This window comes from Echinococcus granulosus, assembly GCF_000524195.1.
Source record: "Echinococcus granulosus chromosome Unknown EG_S00016, whole genome shotgun sequence".
Taxonomy (NCBI): Eukaryota; Metazoa; Platyhelminthes; class Cestoda; order Cyclophyllidea; family Taeniidae; genus Echinococcus; species Echinococcus granulosus.
The window spans coordinates 900,509-914,107 of NW_020170396.1; the positions used below are offsets into that span (position 1 = coordinate 900,509).

At 45.2% G+C, this 13,599-nt stretch overlaps 2 protein-coding genes across 2 annotated transcripts; both read left to right on the top strand. All coding sequences in view use genetic code 11, as the record gives it.

The window, feature by feature from the left end:
- Positions 1-152: 152 nt before the first annotated feature.
- Positions 153-9,837, top strand: EGR_03228 (hypothetical protein; the record flags this gene model as incomplete). Its single annotated transcript, XM_024492477.1, has 16 exons — positions 153-218; positions 530-808; positions 972-1,041; positions 1,193-1,245; positions 1,645-1,720; positions 2,078-2,441; positions 2,520-2,601; positions 3,483-3,703; positions 4,136-4,533; positions 4,895-5,262; positions 5,419-5,727; positions 6,678-7,511; positions 7,816-8,091; positions 8,551-8,733; positions 8,937-9,023; positions 9,739-9,837. The coding sequence occupies 16 exons, from the start codon at positions 153-155 to the stop codon at positions 9,835-9,837; spliced, it is 3,765 nt and encodes a 1,254-aa protein (XP_024353151.1).
- A 1,645-nt stretch (positions 9,838-11,482) lies between these two features.
- On the top strand, positions 11,483-13,069 carry EGR_03229 (hypothetical protein; the record flags this gene model as incomplete). Its single annotated transcript, XM_024492478.1, has 1 exon — positions 11,483-13,069. The coding sequence occupies one exon, from the start codon at positions 11,483-11,485 to the stop codon at positions 13,067-13,069; it is 1,587 nt and encodes a 528-aa protein (XP_024353152.1).
- Between the last annotated feature and the right edge of the window lie 530 nt (positions 13,070-13,599).

A 13,599-nucleotide genomic window follows, 5' to 3' on the forward strand; every position in this document is an offset into this window, starting at 1 on the left:
ATCAGTGTTCAACTGCGCTCTGTTTGGTGCGGTGTTTGCTGTCCGAAAAGTCTTTCAAAATGATACCGATAGGGTTTATTTAAAAATTGAGAAGAATGACTTCAGTTTCTGAAAAATGCAGGAAATTCCCTCTTCGTGGCAAGAAAATTTATATGCATTTTGAGGCGGGGACACGTCCACCCAAAAACTTAGAAGAAATATTGAGGATTCTCGGCGCCGTGAGTCTTTGGCCGAATTTGCAATTGCCGATGTTGAGTATGCGGGAACGTAGCCGTTGATAATTTGTAACCATTTTGATGCTTTAGCACTGCTGTTTGTTGGTTTTTTGCATTATGAAACCCCACTTTTTGCTTTTTTTGCAACCAAGTGTCTTCAAAATATAGATTTTATGTTAGCCGATATCTCATTCTTCCCCAGGCCTACTGCGTACTTTTCCCCACGGTGGTGTTACAGAGTTTAGGGCTATTATTTCTACTTACTAGAAACCGTGATAAGTAATTCTCTGACGATTCTTGACCACTTTTTGTAGAGTATATCACAGTTTTTTGATCGCAAAATTGACTATGTGATCACCAACCTGCCAAAAGATCGTTGGCCATTGCAACCTTCACTGTCTCCAGGGTGCTCATCGAAGGAGAATGTTGACCCGAGGTCAGAAAAGTCGCCACTACTATCCACAGGGACGCATCCTTCCTCCACCGTGGAAAACCCACCTTTGGGTGTCACTAGAGGGCGTGCAATGCTGCTTGCCGTTAAAAAGGCATCGAAGCCCTCCGCTGCTTCCTCCGCAACCGACCAATCTGTTCCGGTACATCTGTCCAGCTCAATTAATTGGCGGAATAGGGCTTATTTCCTCACCACTATTATACCCATGTGTATTCAGTCTCATTAATATTAGTGAACATTAACACGAACAAGTAACGAAGAACGGCGTTTGCGTCCAAGATGACATAAATCTCTTATAACTTTAGGGAACTAGACATACTCACGATGTCCTTTTGCGAGCTCAGGAGTTCGGCAGTAAAGTGCTGACAATCGGTGGTGAGTTGGTCGAATTTCCCCGTTTTTGTGGTTTCTCTTATTCGTGATGGGCTAGCCTACTTGGTCTAATTGGTTGTAGTAGTGTACTTCAAAAAGGCGGTGTTCTATTGCAGCATTTTCTTTCTTGTTTAAGCGTTCCTTCCAATTTTAGTTGTAAGAAAGTGGATACGAGCACTTCCTGAGGATGTGAAAATGCAACTGGAGGTAATGAAGTTAGGCTGTAGTGTGGCACTTTTCTGATAAAGCCGATTTTAACTTTTGCCTAATTCGTGTTTGATCTCGTCAGATTAGTTTTTCATGATGTTAAGTAAATCTACGAGTTAACTGGAGTTCCAGGCCTCTTCGGAATACATTTGTGTTTAATTTTGTGCTCGTTCGACAGTAGTAGTCACTCACTCGCTAGTGTTCTAGAAGTGCACCGAGCAATTCTCATCGACTTGTCCTCTTAGTGCAAAATCCACCCCGAACAACTCATCAGGTATCTCTTGTGCAGTTCAATCCACTCTAATGACTTCTGTTTCATAATGGACTATAGCTCGATCTCCCGGAGTAGGTATCGATAATTACCGGTTCTCTATCCACTCCTATCTGTCAAAATTCTAGATCGGCGAGAGTTTCTTCTTTGATAGCGACACAACCCCAGAACAAGGCGATCCGGAACTCGACCGTTTATGGCTCTGTAAGCTTACTCAATTTTTTGATTTTTCCTGTGTATAATTATTAGCCCGTCGTCAGACTGGGGCTTTATTTAATGAAAGAGCTCTAATTGGTTTTCACATTGGAATTCTCTAGCATTGCTCTAGGAAATATAGCGTATGAAATTAGTGCTCTTAAGACAGTATAAGGAATGGTTTGAAATATCGGTGAATTTTCCCCAGCTTTGGTTATTATTGGATACTGCTTCGGGTCCTAACTATCCATTTATGATAACGTGAGAACCATTCTTGCCTTTGATTTTGTCTACTTTTATAGGCACCACCTGCTTTATGCTGAAAGAACAGTTATGCAATGAAACTGCTGTTCTTTGGCATTTCAGTGAGACCTTTGGCGCGCCCATGCATCAAAATAGTTGACTTAAAGGCACGAACACGGCCAAATTATATGGAGAATACGAATTACATGGAGTGCCTCTGGCGATCCTTCATGGGTTCTCCATCTGCAGCGGCATCCTCCGTAAAGACCCCTGCTCTTCACGACGCTCCACAAACACCCACCACTCCTGCCGGCACCTGCACGACTCCTCAGGCCAGTGTTGAACTCCCTCCCTCTACCAATGTTTTTACTTCTCAGCGCACCACTGGGCCGTCCAAACGCGACCCCGGGGCCAAGGACTCCCCGGGAGTGTCCCTTATTCGATCTAGCTACAGAGGATTCTCCTCTTGCAAGCGTCGGAAGATTTCGTGAGTGCTCCTTCGTTGGCACCATTTTGTGCTTAATTTATGGCTTCTCGTCATTGTCTTTATTCATACACTTCGTAGAACCAAACGGTCTCGAGGGGCTCTTGCAGAGCCCTCGGGATATTGCGAATGCTGTTCGTCCCACTTCAACAATCTGTATGCGGTAAGCAACCTTACCCTTACTTTTTTGGTGGTTTTGCCTTAGCTTTATGTTCATTAGTCTTGCTTAATTTGTTGTACGGTCTCGTTCAAAAAATGACGATTTCAATACATCAGTTAATGGGGTCTTTTTATACTCAATCACCTTAACACGTTCACTACTACCGTCACAGATATGTGACATGTTTTTGAATTGGTTTGTGATAAATAGCTCCATTAAATCTTACTCCTTAAACAGGTAGGTCGAGCCTAGGATAATAAATAGAAGAAGGATGACGATCCGCGGATAATTGCATTGTTAGTTGCGGGGCAGCAGTGGAATGGGTCGCTCCGGTTGTGCAAACGTGGATGTCATAGTAGAACGCTAAAAAATTCTCATAAACTGTGCTGGTTGGTCTTCTCTTGAAAATCTGGTAGCGAACGTATTGACATGATTGAGCATTGGTTAACATTACTAAATCACCAGGCTAGCTCGCTCATTTCGTTCGTGTATTTGCGTATTTTGACGTTCTTGTGCCTCATTTCATCGTTATTTATGCCGATTAACCTAGCTATTTTGGATTTTCGTACTGTCCTAGTTTGGGAGTTGTCGTGTATCTCGGTGTTTGTGGGTAAACTTTGCGGTAAATTCATAACAGCACTTCATTCTTGATTGGGAGGTGTCGACTTTCTTTTCGCTAACACCGTCTCAAAGGCGCCCTCTATTAACTAAATGCGAACTCATTTGATTCGTAATTATTCAATTATGTTAATTTTTCTAGGCCTTGACGCTTTGATCAATTTTTTAACGTATGCCATGATTCTCGTAACTCTAGTCGCATTAGGACAAAAAGGCTTGAATAAAGGCACTCCTGTTTTAATCACTTCCCACTCGTGCCCTTCCAGCATGTCACCGGAACGTACCACATGAATTACGCGGAAAATGCGGAAAACTTTCGTCAGCTTGATCAGCTTCTCTCTGAACTGCCGTCGATAAAGGAGGTATTGGCAAAGGCTCGAGGCGCCAAAGTCCTAAACATAGCTCCGCCTCCCGATGCAGATGCTCCAGCTTCTCCGAGCAGACAGGCTCAGAAGACGACGCTGCAACCAACCCAAGCTGCTCACGAGTAATCCTCAATATGCTGCTGCTCTTGCTATTGTGTTGAAGACACATTGCTTCAGAGATAGTTGATGCTGTTTTCAGGAGCTTTCCCACGCTAATATTGTGTTTAAAGGCTAACGAACCCATTTTAAGGGACAAAACTGCGCTTATTTTCCGGTTGAGTCTCCTGTGGCATTTATACACGTTTCAGCTTTTAACGAATGCCTGGAAAACTTTGATATAGGAAGCCGGCTTCACTTCGTTATCGGTGTCTTTGTACCGAGTATGGACCAACTTCGAAGTTACGGGTGTTTGTGAGTGTTTGTGTTGTCGATTCTACCATGAAGCGTTTGTTGTGTACTTTCGGCACACGACAGGGATTGCCATTTATAAAACTTGAGTATACTCTTTACAACCAAAGCAGAGCCTTAGCTTTGAGTTACTTACAACTTTTTAGGTCAATTGACGATGCCGTGATGGATTTCAATGCCCTTCCACCTCTACCCACACCCTCTATTCCACAAGACCGCGAAGTGAGGGACATTTCCGCCTCACAGCTCTTCAGCGAAAGTGGTGAACGCAGTGACATTGGTATTATGGGTAATCTGCCTTCTTCGCTGATTGTTAGTGAAGCGCCTCCGACACTCCAGTCCATATCGATTAATGCTCCTGCCACCTATTCGTCCCTACTCCCTCCGCTTCCACTGTCACCTTCCGTCGCTCCTGTGCAGCACTCAGAACAGACTACTATAATGCCTTTTCTAGGAGGTTTTGCAGACGGAGGTGAATTCGACTTCTCCGATTCCGTTCACTACCCTCCTCCTAATTTCCCACCGCTCTTATCATCCCCTCATGGTATGCTAAAGTGCCCCCTAATCATTAAAATTTAAAGAGGTTACAAGAAAGTTGACAGGGGATGCAAATAATTTTCTGTAGCTTTTGGAGTTGGAAACGGGCAAAGGTAGGATTAGTAACTGTCCAATCAACTCATTCAATACAGTGCTCATATATTGTAAACTTAATTCTCTGAATATCTTTAATTTCAGAGGTGTTTCTTTTGCACTATCTGATTTTTGACAGTAGCGAGTTCCTATACCCAATTCTCCCATGCAAGACCTATGTCGCATCCTTGCATTTCCATTGGGGATAGGAGATTTGTGTCCTTCTAAAAGTCTACGCCATTATTACTCCTAATCGTGTCCTTTGCTATCTTCAGCTCTTCCTCAGCCCGCGGCCACCTTAGATTTGTCTTTTGAGTCCACCTGCCGGCCACTTTATCTCCCCAGGGGACCTCCGAACCTTCACTCAGTTCTCCACAGATCACAAGCACCCATCCTTCGGGAGCCAGCTCCATCATTGACTTCGATGGGGCTACCGATGACGCCTCCACGGATCGGTACCTGTACTGTGCAAGAGATCATCAGTTCCGTCGTCATTTCATCGCCACCAAATGACCCATCGGCTGCTTCATTGCCACCACCACGAAGGGACACCTCGCCAGTACTCAAGAAGCGCTTCAGAAAATGCACTAAATGCCAATGCGTTCATGTGCCCACTGAAGTGCCAATACAGCTGAGGTTACAGGTGAGTTTTCGCTCTCCACTGTTCTCCGGAAGGAAAAGGTCGAGGAGTGAAGTCTCTGAATTATTGTTAGCATATGCGCGTGCGTGTGTGAACCTCTGGTGCATCTAACGAGACTCTCCCCCCACTACATTTGTGTGTATTTGTTGCCTCTTGCAGTGCGGAGGAGCCTCACCCGACCGCACTAGAGACACGCAGACACGTCCCTTGCCGCCACCATGCTCCCACTTTCTGTTGCCTCAACGGAGCCGTGCACAGCCAAGCAAGCGTACTAGAGGCATCGCACAAAAGACTAGACCCAAGCCCTCATTCCCCTGTGCCGTTTGTGGAAGTAATGTGACCTACAAGGTTTGGAGTGTGCTCTGCTCCACCTGCGGTCTCTGGGTTCACGCCAACTGCTCGAAAATGAATCCGGTGCAGATTCGAAAACTGCCGCAGTCACACTCTTGGATATGCCCCACCTGTCATGTCCGCTAGGATGTCTTTATCCCTGCATTTTGTACTCACGCACGCGTATTTAAATCCCTATTTTGCGCCGACACCATTCTCGGTTATGCTGTTGTCGAAAGGGTAGCAACCTCGGGAATTCACGCATAGTTATTTCCTGTAGAAGTAACCTCCATTAGAGTGTATGTTAGATTTTAACTCTCATCTGTCTGTGCTAGACTGCAATGCACTAAGTATTATGAGCTTCATTGTCTGAATCACTAGTTTTCCACAGTGATGCTTCAACTCATTTGTCAGCAAACTTTGAAGGACATAAAGTGACTAGATCTTTTGTTTTGGAGTGAGCCCATGAGTCGTTATCAGCTGCTGTGGGGTCGAAAACGGTGTGATTTGGCCTAAAGCCTCTGTGACTGGCATGGTGGACACGCAATTTATTAACATGCTCGCCACTAGCGTCACACGCGCTGCCCCTATATGCAGCATGTTTTTATCAGTTTATGGTGGGTGACTACATCGAATTGTGCCGCAGTTTTGTTAACGATAAGGCAATAAACGGAAGTTAGGGTTTCTTTGATCTGGGGGTGGTAGGGTTTTTAGTCTTAGCAAAGGTTTATTATGCCAAAAAGTGGATGTCAACTCATATCACGGATCAGTGCAACGCTCCGTGTGACGTTTGGTGTCCCTCTGGAGTCTTTTGGTAGTGAACGTGTTAAAGACCTCCAGGAAATGTTTAGCGGTTGCGATTCTTTATTTCACTTGAAATGCCAATACTATTGAAATTACCCTGCTCGTTTGGGTCTTCCAACGTTAGCTTGAGATGAATGTCTTTGTCAATGTTTTTGCCGAATACACTAAACAGATAGGTCTTGCTCACAGTCATTTCGGGATCCTAGCACCATCGCATTACGTGTCTCCAAGTACAGCTAAATATGGAAAACTAGCTGTTAATAAATTATCTGTTTTTCCTTCAGATGATGGCGCTCTTCGGGTCCTTAGCAACGTTAGATGATTTCTGTCCCAGACTTTCCCCCCTCACCGTCATTCCCGCACCCTTTGATCCGGCCGAAGAGGGTGGAGGTCCCGCTTTCTCCAACGAAGAACCTAAGTGCACGCTTCTGTCATCTAGTATAGTCTCCTCATGGAACAACATCCCGTCGAGGGGTCGACCAATTGACTCAAAAGCCGTCAACCAGGGTAATACGTGTATGTCCGCACAGTCACCTATTCTTTTGGAGGCCGATCCCGTGGATCTTGATGCGCTTTCCAACGATCAGGACTTCCAGCCTCCAATGATTAAGATTTCTTCTGGTGATGAGGGGCGTGTTGAAGATGTTGTCCAACGATCTCCTCCTCTGGTGGATGATACAGAAAATCTCCCCTTGGTAGTTGTTGATCAAGAACATGACTTCCCAAGATCTCCGGTTCTGCTCGATGAATCGATGAGTTCCATTAGGATACATGATGAACCTGCTTTAGTCAAGCCAATTATAATCTCTCCAGATAATAGTGAGGAAGCAGAGGAGGGAGTTAGTGAAGATACTCCAGGCGAAAATCAAACAACGACAGCGGAATCTGTTAACAGGGTAGCTTCTCCGCTTGAACAGTCGATTGGAGGCGTTCAGGATGGTGACAGATACCTCCAACCTATCATTTTAAGTAACCGTAGCGATTCTCCCACCAATCGGACGAGGCAAAGAAGAAAAATAAAGACAAGAAGACGTACTACAGAACCAGTTGGTAGAGGGAGCGGCAATGTCTTTTCGTTTGGAAGCTACGAGGACCTAGAGCCTAATTTTGAGACTGGTGTAAGTGATTACGTATTCGGTCGCAACGCGAATTTTTCTGTTTTTACCCAGGACGGTAAACTTGGTTGATGACGATGGGTGTCAGACTGAGGTAGAAGTGCTCCATGTACTGTTCAATATGACATCTTTGTAAATATTGCCTTTTTGTGAACATTGATCTTTACGTCTTTGGTGAAGTTTATTAAAATCAAGAATCATAAGTATACTAAAACCCTACAGTAAATCCATCAGTAATAATTATTTAAGGGCGTAATCAAATCCACAAAGTGCTCTTTGAAAACACCGCGTGCATGTCTGCTTACAGCCCAACTCGGGAGCGACGCAACGCGTGTCTGAGCAATCCTTGGTCGACAGTGGGGCGACGGCGGTGTCGGGACTGCCCAGTCCTCTGCTTCGCCCCGTCCTCAGTCCCGAAGTGACTTGTCTCGCAGCACCGCGTCAGCAAGACCATTTACCTCGCAGGGCCTCCCTCGTGGCTCGCGAATCCATCAACCTCTCCCTGCAGGCTCTCTACACTCCAATTAAATTCGGCTCCGATAGATTATTTTGCTTCAATCCTGATGCGGAGAGCGCCTCGCAGGTGCGGCAGGGGATCTGATCTCTTAAAATGAGGGGCAGGGGAATGGATATTTAAGTGGGTGGATTGCTGGACTTGAGATGGGTGAATGAATGGGCATTTTAATGAGTAGGCAGATTGGAGCAGCCTCAATGATTGGACGAATAGGCGGGTGGGTGGATGTACAGAACCCCAGATGAATGGATGTTGGAATCCGAATGGATGGGTAGGAAATGGCTGCGTTTTTTGGTTAGAGATAGGTGACTGGATGAATGTACGGACGGGTAAATGGAGTCTGGGATGGATGGCCGGCTAAGTGAATAAATGGATCGTTTTTTCGATGGGTGAATGAATAGTCTGTAGTCGTAGAGCGTGATCTTCGTGCATATTATCTTACCCTAGTCATCCTCTCCAAGGCGCAATGAGTAATCTCTATCGCTGCTCCAGTGTGTTTGTCTACAGGGGAGGTTTCGTCTGTTTTAGGTCGCCTCCGAGAGGTCACTTGATGCATACAACAGCGACGGCTCGTCTAATCTCTTTCGCCGGATAAAAGAGGAATCCCAATCTGACGCAGAGCCTGTCCCCTCTCTTGCCTCCGAGGCCATTCCTCCCAGTCGTGCCTCCCTGGTTTCGGGACCCTCAAGTAAAAGAGGGGAGAAGGAAAAGGTAATGAAACAAAAAAGACGTCTCTCCTAAGTAGCCCATTGACTTACTTTTGTGTAAAGCAGTTTGAGGCTTTCCTAAACTTTTGAGCTATATGAAGATGGGTTATTATTCATTCCCCATTTCAAGTCATGTTAGAGGTTTCTTGCATTATCCATACCGGAACAGATGAATCCTGTTAATCGGGACCATGTATGCCATTTTAGGTTGCCATTGAAAAGGCAGAAGAAACTGCGATTACATCAGCAAGAAAGAAGCAGGAGCAAAAACGCAACCGTCTCTCTCCACAGACGGTAAGAGTCATATGGTAGACTGAGACGCCTTGCCATGTTTATGATCTTTGTTGCAACTGCAATTGGCAACTCGTCTAGGTCAGTGTCGAACCACTAAATAACTGTCAAACCTTGTGATTGTAAGTAGGCTCCATTTTTATTCCGTGATACTCTGTTTAGCAATGGTGAAACGCAACGTCGCCACCGTTAAAGTGCTTTCTTCCATCTCGATAATTTGGTTCCAACAGTCGAGACCCGATGTAAGCTTCTCCTGGTCTCGCAATATTGTAATTGCTCGTCTTGAAAGAGTAATGGTGACTCGATAGTTGTGGACGAAGAAACAATAACTTTGAATTCTCTTCCGTCTGGTGAACTTGAAACTTATCTGTAAGAGTATGTGCCTTCAAGATGGAACGACTGTTCGGCATAGGAAGTTTAGCGCATGAGTGGAAAAAAATGCTGTATTTGGATTAGTAATATTGGCTATCAATGAAGGTGAAGCAAATCATTTGCTAAATCTTTCCCAAATGGGCCCACAAAAAATTACTTCGACATATGCTTTGAGGGTTGAAAAACAGTTTCTCCAGGTGCTCATTGCAGTGGAACGGATTACCTTTCCTCACAGTGGGTCTTTCTTGCTTTCATCGCGGTCGTTTGGGCTACCTTTATCCATGCCACAAATCAGATCAATTTTTTAAAAAATGATAGCGAATTATCCTTCGTTTTTTTCTTCCAGAGTGATAGCGACGTGCCCCCCCAACCGAGGAAGAGACGGAGGCGGCTACGCATCGGCGTTAAGTCCTCGTGCGACTCCACACATCCACAAGTGGTATGACTATACCTTACACAATACTCTTTGAACAACAAGGGAGCAAAAAACCAGTAAAGTCCTCTGTAAACTTCACCATTTGCGCTAGTCTCGTGTTTTCGTCTATAACACTTTCTTGTTTGAGATTACAGTCGGAATGTTTCGTACCTATTTCGGCATCATGTTTTGAGTACTTACACCCTAAAACTGCCTAATTAGGACCTAATTTGATTCCTTTCTTGTCTGCTACTTTTCTAATTTTTATTTTCTTTCGTTGAATAGGCATTATTCACGTCCTAGCCGACCCCTATCGACGCCCCGAAGAAAAGCAGGCCTTGCAATATGGTTAAAAAGGAGCTGTTAAGGCAAGAACATAGGGACAGACATTGCGCATCTCGTCACCTCGCGGTTTTTATCACTAATTTTTTTGAATACCCTGTCACTCCTTCAGTGTAGTATTTTGTGGGTAAAAGTTGCTTTTTTATGGAAACTAATTTCGGTGACTTTTTAGCAGCCTTAACGGTGCATGGGCCTTGTCTGTATAGTTCTTGATTGACTTTCGCCTTTTATCATCGTGTGGATCCATGCTCAGGGAAGACTTTATGAAATCTGAACTGTCGTAGTTTGGGGGAAACCCATCGGATGTCAGGGGTCTATTCGACTGCATAACTTCCCCCACCAGGTGCCACCGCAAAAAAACGGTTCCATATCCGGGGAAATACGATTTCCCTCCGTTTCTTCCCTTTTGTGAAGTTTGTTTCACAGCTGCAAAATTGGACTCTCACTCTTAAATCCCTAGGTACTCGAGGAATTGCGTTCTCAATTGTACTGATGCGGGCTTCTTCCTCATATCTTTCGTGAAAGCGCTCATCTTTTTGATCACAGTCGACCGAGAGGATGTGATGGGGGCCATCACACATTGCCAGCACGATTGATTTTAAAGAACAACCATGCTGTTATTAACTTCTCTGGCACTTCAAAGGGTTACAAGTGTTGCTAATGAGCTAATTTCTCCATCACAAACTGGTTCATCGAAAGAAGTAGTTACTCAGACCGTCTACGTCAGTTTTTTCTCCACCGTACCTCCACCCAACCGTTTCAAAGTCAAAAATCCTACTGAAATGTTAGCATTGGATACTGCAAGTACCCCTACTATGAGGTTTTGATATGGCTTGGGGAAAGGGTTTACGATTAGCATAGATGAAGTGATCTTGGAATTTACTAGGTGTTAACTCGTCTGTATCCACAGACGCATTAAACGGACTTATTCAAGGCGGTAGCTTTGCGGCACGGTGGTTTCTGAAACAAACTTGTTCAAGTTACGGTCTGATACTTCGAACCCGCTTGCAGAACGGAGGAAATTGTTTGAACGATCTTAGTGTGTAAATTATCCAAATACTTCGGAAATGCGTTATATTTGATCCAAATTCCTGATTTGCTACGAAAAGCCCATTCTAGAAAACACTCACTTGACAGTACAATGAGCATTGCGAAATCCCATTTTCAAATTATGCTGATTTCACACTTGTTGTTTCAATGACCCACAAAATGAGACCACAGTGGTTGTATAAGCCCAGACACTAGCCACGTGGTAGCATGACCTCCTCAGGATCGATAAACCCGGGGAGGTACGGTGTCCAAGAGGGCGGCAACGAGGTGAAATCCAACGAGGATGGGATCCAAATCAAAGTCTGCCAAGGACAAGGGGAGTAAAGGGAAGAGTAAAGGGAGCAGGGATAGTAAAGGAAAGAATAGCAAGGAAAGCAAGGGCAAGGGGAAAGGCAAAGGGGGCGATGGTGCCAAGAGTAAATGCAACCTCATTCCTGTACCCTTCGAGTACGTGCGACCGCCAACACCACCACCGCCGCCAGAACCGCCTAAACCCACTCTCCTCTCCTTTATGCGACGCCAGATCTGGTACCCCTACGCAAGTCAACCCACTCTGGAGTATCGTGAGTTCGCATGGTCCCCCACCGTTCCTCTCTGCACCAGCTGGGGAGATGTGTGGGTCTCCGAACTCCCTTTCCGTCGGATTTCGCGCTACAAATACGAGCCAGCGAGCAACAAGTTGGTCTCTTTGGGCAACCCAGTTATCACCAAGGGTGAACCAAAGATGATGATTGAAGTGCCGCTTACCGGCCGAATTGCAGTACTTTTGAACTGTCCAACAGCTAAAAGCAACGCCGTTGTCTTCTACAACCCAGAAACCTTTGAAGAGGAGCATAAAATTGAGTTTCCCTATAATGCCGTAGACCCAGCTACGATCCCGACAACCGTAGATTCGGACACTAACAAACCCCTGCTTCGTGGGTTTGACCTCTTAGATGAATCTACACCTTATGGGATCTGTGCTAACAAAGACTCCATCTGCATTTTGTTCGATCCTCTCCAAAAGATGCAGTTCCTTTGTTCACACACATACGGGCCTCAGGATTTCCAATTAGAAAATTACTTCACTGACGAGAAAGCATGTATCCATTTAGCTGCCTCTGGAGGCTGTGCCATGTCAAATGACCTGCTGTTTGTTGCAGCCACCCGTCCAAACCGAATTCAAGCTTTCCACCTCCACTACTGCCGCGTGTACCGCCGAATTGATGTAATCAAAGTTGTCCTCTTCGCCAACTTCGGTATCGATCGCTTCTCTTTTGGCGAGCCATTCGGTGTTCAGATTGATAGTCTAGGTTTGTTGGTGGCAAATGACTCTAAAGTAGGTGTATTCCACGTATACAACGTCAATAAGCTGCCAAAAGGCCCATGTCTTCCTTCCTTGCCCAATGGGGAGACTTGCTATATGGGATCCTGGAAGATTAATGCTTTTCGGCGCGTCCGTCCGGGCTACTTCTCCCTGGCCAATAATGGGACAGCAGCGATTGTGGATCGTCATAAAAACTCCCTCCTTCTACTAGGTGATCAGTCCGTGATGCGGTGGTACGACGACACCTTCCTCTGCTTGGAGAACGTGCTCCTTCGACCTGTCGTGGATCCGCTAATGCCACAACTGGGTGAACCACCGATGCAGGATAGTATCTGCATCTGCTCTTTGGAAGATAAGTGGAAACCGATTCCACCAGAGGAACTCCTTCCTGAGTCTTGGGTGAAGAAGTTCTCCCGAGAGGAAGACCTTCCCAAAGAGGCCGAAGAGGGACCAGATTCAAAGTCGTCCAAGAAGAAGGGTTCAAAGGGATCTAAGGCCTCGAAAGGCTCAAAGGGAGGGAAAGGAAAGGCTTCAAAGGGCTCTAAAGGGAAGAAAAAGAGGTAGAATAAGGTGGGTACCTTCATGTATCGTCGCTATATCAGTGGCTGGGGATACTTCAATAAATCATTTGTCGATTCCGAATTTGACACTTGAACATTTGCACTAGTTTGATTAAGTAGCAAGGGATAAACTCAATTTTGAGCTACAGTTAATAATTGGAACTAGCTTTAGCAGACTCCAGAACTTTTTTATTTGGCGAGTCAAGATGGTCTTATCTTCCATAATCATCGTTTCATCTTCGCAATCAGTAGGATTATAAGCGTATTCTGGAGTCATAGCATCAAAGAATAACTCCGCCCTGTTTATTCAGTGGCTTACAAATTCTGAACACCAGAACGTAATTTCAAATTCTTTGAGTGTTCAGTGGGATACACAAATTTGAGGAAACCATCCCGATCAAACGTCTCCACAACTAGCAGTGTCTATGGTTCGTGGGTGATTATACTTCAGTTAAGTGGATAATAAACGCTACTGTTGATTGCAAGAGCCGTTGAAGACCCTAATACCCTACAAACATAATCGTTACAATACAC